Genomic DNA, 10,153 nt, shown 5'->3' with positions numbered 1-10,153 from the left:
ACCTTTAACTTTCCCAGTTATTTCCTGCAAACTGTAGCAGTCTCGAAAGCAAGCACTTCATGCCACACACAAAGCAAAGGCTGTGCAAGACTGTAAGAATGCCTTTGATTTGGACATAGCACCACTCAGCCTTGATGCCTGGGAAGTGTGATCCTGAAAATGCTCAGAAATATTTGGGAGCAAATTCTGTTATTGCCTGCAGTTCAGAAATCAAACCTTCAGTAGTTATTTTGTGACAGTAGCTGGAGTAGAGAGGAATGGGAAAAAACAAAAAATACTGAGTGTTTGACAGCAGAGCCACCAGCTTCCCATGATACCACAAATCTGCCTTGTGGCTTTCATGACAAATAATCTGAACTGCAGCCACTCATCATCACTATTAGCCAGAAACCTGAAAACAAAACCTGTCAGTGCAAAATGATCAGCTTCCTCTCTTGCCTCCTGGAGATAAGCTCTGCCATGGATACAGGTTTGTCAAGCAGGCAAGGGCAGCCCCCAGCACAGCACAGCACAGCCATGGTTCTGTTGTTCTTCATTAATCATCAAACCAATTTAAGCAATTTTCTTAAAACAAAAAAACACCACACATAATTAGGACATTTCCCCATTAGAAAAGAGCAACTTCTGCCCTTCCCCCAGTTGATAAGTCTGAAGGCATAAACTGCTGTCACAAAACTGGACAGTCTTTGGGCAGGGGACATTAAAAACCCACATGGGTACACAGGGAGAGTTGGCAGTTTTGCGTAGCTGCATTCAGCTCTTCAAAGCAATCCTACAGGAAGGAAGTGACACTTGCCTGGTGTGCCATCATCACAGGAATTTTCTCTCTTTTGAAACATACTGTATTAAGTTCATATTCAAAGTTAGTCGCTCATTTCAACTAAGGCCGTGGGCTATTTTAGCTCATTTTGCTGAGCAATGTGATTGTGCAACTCTGGAAAGTAACCCAAGTACCCAAACAAAGAAAACCTCAAGAAAGATTATGTAATTAAGTATCTCACCTTTTATTTTGTTCATTTACACTTCTGGCACTGACAATTGTTTGAAGATATTTACTTCTATGTAAAGACCAAACGTCATTAAAGCAATCAGAAGTCAATTAAATAATTTTACATCACATAAGTTTCAGAAAATGTACAACACTTTCATACATTATAGGCTTGACTGGTTGCAAAAGGAAATGGCACATATTTGACATGGTTAAGAAATAACTTGGACACCCTGACAATTAGTTTTGCCAAAACCTGTTCTGTACCAAACACCATAATCTGTGCCCAGGGATTAGAGATTGCCTGATGGTGTCATATGCATGTTACTATTCCACATGGAAGTATAACTATCGATTTGGTCTCTAATAATGTCTCAAATATTCTACATAGAATTTGTCACAGAAAGATCTAGTTGACACTTCTGTAGGGCTGCAAGATGCTTTATGGAAAGTGGAGATGTGACTTTTGCCACTTCCCAGCCATGCCCTGAACCAGCAGGACACTGAGAACATGGGGAATATCAAGCATATGAATAATCCTATCAATTTCACAGGGACTACTGGAACAGTTGAAATAGAACAGACAGCAGATGGGTCTGCAGTTTAATGCAGTATCCCAGCACCACAAAACCACCTTGTTTCACCTGCTGAGGACCCGTGAAGTTTCTTCTGCAGAGGTCACAATGATGGTCATACATTCAGTCCTCTCTAAAGTAATGTTTAAGGCAGCAAGAGAAGTTTGCCTTTATTTTAACACTTCAGAAACTGATGCTTCCTTTAGAAACAGGTGGATATTATTCATAATTAATCAGTGCGCCCCTTATTTATATAAATGGGATGCAAAGCCAAACCAAGTTTTGACAAACTGTATCTCAACAGAATCAAGGACTGCAACTGAATCAGAGTTGAAGCTTTATAATTATACATGCCAGATCACTGACATGTAACATACTGTTTAGTGATAATGTGAAAAAGCGGAAATTTAGATTAACTCTGTACTTTTGAGGCCTGATGCTGGTCAAACTTCCCCTGGTGTGAGTGATCTCTACTGAAGCCGATGAGTGAGCACCTCTGATTAGAGGTGTGAGTAAGATTAAAAACATGCTGCTGGTTCACAATAACAGGTCATTGTGGCTAAAGAATATTCTCATATACAGAACTCCAGAACACCATTAACACCCATTTACAAAACACTACAGTGATGGTTATTGGCACATAAAAAACTCCTTCTCTATATGAAAACATACACAAAATAGATAAGAACTGCCATTTTTTCCAGACTTTTAAAATCTATATATAGTTGCCTTTAAGGAGTTTTTACCCCCAGTTTTATCACAAACAACAATATTTCTTTAACAATGTTCACCTAGATTTTACTGTGCTGACATTTGTAACACTGCCACAACCTAGACCACTTTGTGGATTATGCTTAACTGTACTGTACACAAGGCGATGAAGATCGATAGAAAACCGCTAAGATTTTTGCACAAAAATGTGATTTGTTAAAATCCAGAGAATGACTGAGTCACTTTATAGGCAGCAGCTACATGTAAGCTGTAAATGTTACCCGCAATAAAAACACATTTTGCCATAAAGCACATATTGTGGCATTATCTGCTTCTGGCCTGGTACACAAAGCTCGATTATTTTCTTCTCAATGAAGAGAAAATGGTTTTGGTTATCTTGACTCTCTTAGAAAAAAGTGCACAAATATCTTACCCTTTAAAGTGCTTCACAGAACTGTCTCTTCTGCCTCGATTCCTACCCCGAGATCTCCCTATGCTATGAGCTGCCTGCCTTTCTTGCTTAGTGACTTTCAGCTAACAAAGCCTCTTATAAAAGTAAAACTTCAAGACCATATTAGAAGTGTGTTGATGTTGAGGAGTAGGAAGTGGAGTACAGAGGTGAGAAGTGCAAGGCCTATCTTTAACTAGCCAATTGCTCATGGGACTGCAACCATCACCCTCCTGGCCGAAGGAAAGACCCTCATCCAGGGCCTGTAGCAGGCCTTGAAAGTCAAAATTGCTCCCCAGTGCTCAACCTGAGTGACTGAGGGCAAAAGAGATTCCACCAAGGGAAAAAGTAGTAGCTTTCCAAACTCAGTTGACATGTTCTCACCTCTGGGTGGGTATGAGAGAGGAACACATGCTTCTCCACCCCCATTCCCACCCACAGGACCAAGTACAGTCCCTTGTTCCCATCATTCTTCTCCCTCAGAAGAAGAATATATCCTTTCCTATATCCTATATCCTTTATTTCTTCTCCCCTCCCAACCCTACACTGGTAAAATGCTGCATTTTCCCACTTATGCAAAATTAAGTTGGCATTGGAATAATGTTCCATAAAAAGTATCCCAAAGTTTCTGACATGGCTGTCACTGCAATTCACACGGTAGCAACATCTATGAGAGAACATAAAGTGCATGCATAGCAATGCAAGTTCAGCCCCCCTCCAAATGAGTCCTGGGGCCTTGCTTCATTTCTATTTTCAAAACAGGTTTGCTTCTCTTGTTAAAACCTGATATTTATCAGTGGAGTGACCAGGGGAAGAAACAAGTGGCAAATTATCTCAACGCTGCAAACAATTTAGATTTGCAACATGATGAACAAATTGCTGCATGTGTATCAAATTTTAAGAAGATTTAAAATGCATCAGGACTTGTTTCTTTCATACTTGCTCTTAGACCAAAACACATAAAGTGAGAAGATTAATCAGAATTAAAATATCCCAAATTGTTCATATAATCAATACACCCAAACCTACCAGCAGTATTACTCTAGCATTCCTTATGCACAGAATACCTGAATTAAGTGTGCAGTACTCGTGAAGAAACAATTCCACATCTTCTGCAAAAAGGTTACACTAAAACAATATTGTGCTTAGACATACTATTGTTTCAATTTCATAAATTAAAATACTGTTATAAGAAATTATTCAGCTACGCTGTATTTTTACTCTTTTATCTGGAATGTTAATAAGTCTACCTTTAGCAAAAAATTTCTTAAAACTTAAAATATGCACAAATATAAAAAAATCTTAGCAAAATAGAAACATTTTATTTAATTTTCTTCATACATTATAAATTTTCACAGATTCTAAAAATAAACCCTAATTGAGTAAGATTAATTTCAAGTATTTGATCTCACTTTTATTATACTATGCTTGCTACTAGGTTCAGTGTTTCTGAAGTATGGAATGTTGTCTTGGTGTACAGCAACCCTAAGGAAGACTTAAACCCAACTCTTCGCAGGTGGTAAAGGGGGAGTTGACAATAACGTAGCTGATATATTTTGCACCCTCAGTGACAGTAACAATGATGAATAAAATGCACTTGTTTCAATTGTTTTGCCTTGAGAAAAAGGCCACAGGATGCAAATCTTCAGAAAACTGCTTTCAGCAAGACACAACTTGTTGCATGAGAAAACAAGCTCAGTGCTGTATGCACCTAGCACTGCTTTTGAGAACGTCTGTGGAAAAAGAGTGGGAGAGCAGGATGGTCTGCTGCTCCTAATAAGCCCCAGCATTGCCTGCAAAACAAAAAAACCTCATCTTGTGACAGCCACCTTTCCAGTGACTGTGCCCTGGTTATGCCCAATAAATGCAGCAGGTTCCTCTGCCTGTGGACACAAATGCAGTGAAGTGTGGGGTCTGCCTGAACACTGTGCTGGCCCAGGGACACCCTCCCTGGCTTACACCCTGCTCCAGCAAAACGCATGAAACAAAGAGATATTCATGGGTGTAAGGGTGAGTGTGGGCTTATCCTTTTGTGGAGATCAGAGCCATAAGTGCTTGCTCTGTAAAGCCAGTAAATACCTACTGAAATCTATGTAGGATACCACAGGAGCACAGGATGGGTGTAATACACCTATTCACATGTCATTCTAGGTGACAAAACTGATCCCAATAAGGGTCTTCAAACATTCATTTTTTGTTTCAGGAGGAAACCAACTTGGCCTTAAAACTATTTTGTTCTCATCTGTGCCAAGACCTTTCTTTCTCATTTCAGGTATCACCCCTTCAGTGAACGTTTCAGAGAGGTGACAGCCTAACAGAGACATCCTACAGTGGGTGGGGATTGGAAGATAGGTCTGGAGACTCGAGCACTTTCAACAGCTGGTGCTCCCAAGCATAAAAATATTGTGCACATAAATGGGAGGCTAGATGAAAGGTGCAAGAATCCAGCCCTGTCACCACACAAGGAGATGTTCAAGGTGTGGCCACTCTTTGTTTGAAACTCCCTCTGTCTGCTATGCTTTCCCCCTTTAGTCCCAGTCAAGTCAGGGAAGGATGCTTTAAAATATTTTCTTTCAAAAAATATTTCTTTGATTAATGAAGTAAAAAAGAAAAAAAATGCAAAAATACACCCAACTGCTGAAGTTCAATAATTGGAGAGTAAGAAATTCCTCCTAGAATATCAGATAATATGTCAGATTTCTTTAAAACAAAACTCCATGTTATCTAATAAAAATAAGTCAGTAATAAATGTCCAGTCTCAGTTTTGATAGCAATTCTATATTGAAAATGTATTTCAACCCCCAAAAAAGTGCACAAGGCAAATTTATAAAAGGTAACGAACCCAACAGCTTCTTCAATCTTTACACAACAAAAAATAAATATATTTTTACCAAAGAAATGGGGGGATAGCCCATAGGCAGAGGAGTTTTTATGCATTCTTGCATGAAGTAAATGTTTCAAAGATATGAATTTGAATTGTTGATGCTTTCAAACTCACATCTTTGAAGACTTAAAGCAGTGAGGAAAGGACAAGGGAAAAAACCCCACAATATTTTAATGTAGCTGCATAAAATTCAATTTGCCAAGGCAAGCAAGCATGGCAAGTTAATAAAATACCATTCACATGTTCATTACCAGGCTGAAGGCAGCCAAGTTGATTTTTGTGCCTGACATTTTCTTGACAATTTTGCAATGCTTCGGTAAGGCAATTACTAGGAGATGAAGGCTTCTGCCCATTGTTAATATTCCTCTTCAGATCCAGCAAGACACTGGTTGACTAAGAGCATTTCAAGGAAAAATGTGCTGGGATTCATTGCAAAGATAAAGTGAAGGCAATATGATTATTCATGAGCAAAAGGCGCTGGAGGGATGACCACTCTGCATTTAGCAGCAGAAAACCTCTTCCCTCCTTCTTCTCTGTTTAGCTAATGACACTTTGTATTCAAAACTTGGCACGAACCCAAACATTCAAATGCAAGAAAGGGAAACAAAAATAATTTTTTTCCAACTAAATGAAGCCTCTACTTTGAACACAGCAATATATAGCAGTTCATTTGTACGTGTACGGCTTTCCTGCTGTCAAGTAGTTAATTTCAGCATTTTCTCTCACAAACACCAGCTCTGAACCGTGGTGTGAACTCCAGAGCAGCAGTGGCTGGACAGTCCAGTGTAACACAGACCTACCGCACCCTAGGGACTTCCATACAGGTGACCATGGCTTTCTACTTGTTATCTCAAACAAATAAAAATGGGAATTCTCTTAGGGTTAAGTGGGAAATGTTCCCTCCAATAGCTATAGCAGAAATTTGTATTTCCCAGTCAGTTAAACCTTTGAAATGGCTGCCATGACAGCAGCTTATGCATTCATCATTGGTTGAATTGCACAGCAGAGCTATCTGCTCTGCTGCTATGGGATGCTGATCTGACAGTTGTTGGCTGGTTGCTGATTATCTGTTCTATTATTTAATCTTTTGTCAGTATTGAAGATAAGCACAACCAGTGACCATCTCAGATAGCCTTCTGTATTCATCTGGTATAGTGCACCCTACCAAATACCTCGGTCGTGCACACTTGGTGAATTCACATAATCATGGGATGCGATCTCTTGGGAGCCACCGCTTTTAGTTATCAAGAAAACACTCACATATTGAATTTCCTCCCAAATGGAGCATTTTTTGAACATGAAGGCATTTTTTACTAGACAGTAGAAAGGAGAACCAGACCAGAAGCAGGGCAGTGAGGTCATCAGAGAGCTGCTTTTCCCTTCAGAAGGCTTTTAAATGATTAAATACATCAGCAGCTGAAAATTATTCCACATCAGAAGCATCATTGTCAGAAAGATGGTAATTGCTTCCCTTCACCCGAATATACTCGATATATCTCCCTTCATCAGAATCTGACATACCACATGTACATAGCCTGCTTTCAAACAAAGATTCAATTTCCTCTAGTTTTTTCCCTTTAGTCTCAGGAAGGCAGCCGTAGATGAAAACCAGTCCCAAGCCAGCAAACCCTGCATAAAGGAAGAAGGCTCCTGCAATGTAAAACAACATGCACAGTCAGATACAGAAGTTTCCATCCCTTCTCTGCTCCAGAACACAAGGAGCAGCAGAAGCAGTGGGCTGCAGATATCAAAGGAGTGCATAAAAGCAGTGGTTGGAGCAGCATCATTAAAACAAGGAACTGTGAGGCCATGGGTGCAGAAGGCTGCTTATTTGCTCCATTGTGGAGCAAATTAACAAAAGTGATTTCATGTCAGGTGGAAGATAGTCCACATCTTTTTTGGACAAGTCATTCCACTGTTAAAATAAACAGAAATTAACTGGTTGCATGCCCAATGAAAAAAGCAGATTTGAAAGGCAAGAACTTTCTTAGTTTACCTTAACAGTGAAGGACACACTAAGTAAGAAACTTTAGCAAAAAAGAAATAGCCATGATTAAAATAATGCTTGTGACTTACACCTAGTTATTACTTAGAAGTCCTCCAAGAAGACAATTAGCAGTGAGATTGTTCTCCCTGCCACCCACATTACCTGGGAGGGGCAGAAAAGGTACCAAAGGACCAACAAACATTTACGTGCGACGTGCTTCTAGTCTGGTGACTCAAAGGAATGACAAATAGAGCTGAAAGGCTCTGTACTACTAATGATGTGAAGGTCACATCAACTCCCTAGCATCTTAATGGGATTTAAATTACTTGTACTGGAGTGGTGAGCAGTAATCTGACAAACTCTCCCCAGGCTCCACCAGCCAGGACTTAATCAGCAGCTGGGTGTTGGGCAGTAGCATCTTACACAGCCATGTCTGCAAGGACTATCTGATACTGGCCTTGGATGCCACCATAAACTGAAAAATTGAAGATGCTGTGCCCTGAAGTGGGAATCAGTGCATTTCACTAAATTAAATGTGGTTTATTTTGTTTTGTTTTTTTCCAGCTTTCTTGTTTTGATCAACTGTCTAGGTTCTCAGTTTAGGACAGAAAGAAATCTTTCTTATGAAAGCTGGACCAAACTCTATGATCCAGATAGGCTGTACCAGGTCTCTAGTTTTACTAAACCATGATGAGTTGAGAACACTGCCTTCTCAGCTGACATTTCATAACAAAATCAATTAATCAACCCGGAATCAGTGTAAAACCTAGGCACCACTGGTAGCACTGCATAGAGACACATTGTGTTTCTTACCATAGTATGTCAGATATTCTGCTGTATGCAGAAATGTCAGTGACACGAGCACATTGAAAACCCAATTGACTCCAGAGGAACATGCATTTCCTGTACTTCTAGCCCAAAGTGGGTAGATTTCAGAATTGACAGTCCAGGGCATAGGACCCATTCCTAAGAATTGAAAAAAAAAAATATCAATCTCAGTTTGATGGTCAGACTCTGAAGTAAATTTAATGTGTAGCCTCACTATTTGACATCTTAGCTTTATAATTTTTCAACTTGTATGCAAAAAAAAACCATGTTCTTACCAGGTGCAAAGAAAACCAAGTACAAAATAAGGCCCAGAAGTGCTGTCCAAGAGTATGGAGTGGGGCAGAAATTGTATGCCCAGAACAAATCTTCCTTTTTGAATACTGTTTCATTTGAACACCTGAAAAATAACATACAAACTTCATATAAAAGAATTTTCCGGTAAATGGGTAACATCTCAATATAAACATGACATGTAATGTCCTATAAAACGCTGGCAAATGTACAATTAAGATGAAAAAAATTCATCACTCTTACTTTATCCAGATCGCTGAGCCAAGTTCCACATTCACATATGTGCTTTTTCACAAGCCTGGCCTTAGGAGGAGTAAAGAGCAGCACATTCCTAAATTTAAGCACTTGCCTTGTATCTACAGATCTCCTTCAAATGAATAGTCTTTACTATGCAAGTGGTGATACCAAAGCCAAGAGACCATTCACATGACTAGCACGAAATGCAAAAAGAGCTGCAGCAGCAAGATTTGAGCTAATGATGCTTCATGCAGGAATTTAAGGTCAAATGGAAGTTAGTCCTTATATCACTGATGAACTAACTATATGCTGCACACCTTGGGTGTGATCAGTAATGCCTATGAAGTGTGCCAAGGTCAAGTAAAGCTATAAGGAAAAGAGACATACATACACTTTCTTTTCTATGCAGTGAAATAATTTAGAAGACTAAAGCATTTCTAATTATAAAGTAAAGCTAAGAATCAGACCAGAGGTTAACTGCCTGAGCTATTGAAAGAAAAATCATCACTATTCAAAGGATTATGGAAATTATGTATTCCTAAGAATAGGTATAAAATCAGGTATTTCCATATGACTGCCAGCAATGTATTTTAAAAGAATACTGGTGACTTTATTATTTGCTAGAACTATATTTTAAAGTAGCTTTTGTTTGAAGGGACGTAAGTGTATCTAGAGAAATTTTTCAGCTGCAACCACAGCAATTGCTACATTTGAAAAAATGTGCTTCTGGGAGAGAAGACACAGGCAGACACCACTCTTTCATACATGCACAATGTTATTTATGTGAAGAAATCACAAGAGAGTTGAATATCTGTCTGGCTAATATTTCCAGATCAGGTGAGTGCTTAAGTGAAGGATATGACTGTATTGACAGTAGAAGAACCAGAATGAAGATGCCTGCAACAGGTGATTGCTGGGCAACAATTGTTGAGATGGCAAAGGAACAGACACCCTGAAATGTACCAGAGGACCTGCTACCCTTGGGATGGACTTTCAAAAGCAAATTCCAACAAAACACTTCTCCTCTAACTTTTCTGTTAAGAATCAATCCCAGCCAATCCCAGGCTGAACAGGAATGTACTAAGCACTGGTGGCCAACCCACCACCACTCTTGGGGCACAAATCTTCCTTACCTTGGCATGCGTATACCAACAGGACAACATTTAAAGCAGTATATCACCATGACATCCAAAACCCAATTGTA

At 39.4% G+C, this 10,153-nt stretch overlaps 1 protein-coding gene across 1 annotated transcript in view; it reads right to left on the bottom strand.

Moving 5' to 3' along the window:
* Positions 1–988: 988 nt before the first annotated feature.
* The window catches only part of SLC2A13 (solute carrier family 2 member 13), a 149,423-nt gene continuing 140,258 nt past the window's right edge, over positions 989–10,153 (bottom strand). Inside the window, exons 8-10 of the mRNA XM_030463574.1 lie at positions 8,697–8,818; positions 8,407–8,559; positions 989–7,256 (exon numbers count right to left, since the gene is read on the bottom strand). Of these exons, the coding sequence (XP_030319434.1) occupies positions 7,030–7,256; positions 8,407–8,559; positions 8,697–8,818 (502 nt within the window). The 3' untranslated portion in view covers positions 989–7,029. The remainder of the gene's footprint in view (positions 7,257–8,406; positions 8,560–8,696; positions 8,819–10,153) is intronic.

Source organism: Calypte anna, chromosome 1, assembly GCF_003957555.1.
Source record: "Calypte anna isolate BGI_N300 chromosome 1, bCalAnn1_v1.p, whole genome shotgun sequence".
Classification (NCBI taxonomy): domain Eukaryota; kingdom Metazoa; phylum Chordata; class Aves; order Apodiformes; family Trochilidae; genus Calypte; species Calypte anna.
Note: the sequence above shows the minus strand (reverse complement) of the source record. Positions and strands in the feature narration are given on the sequence as shown.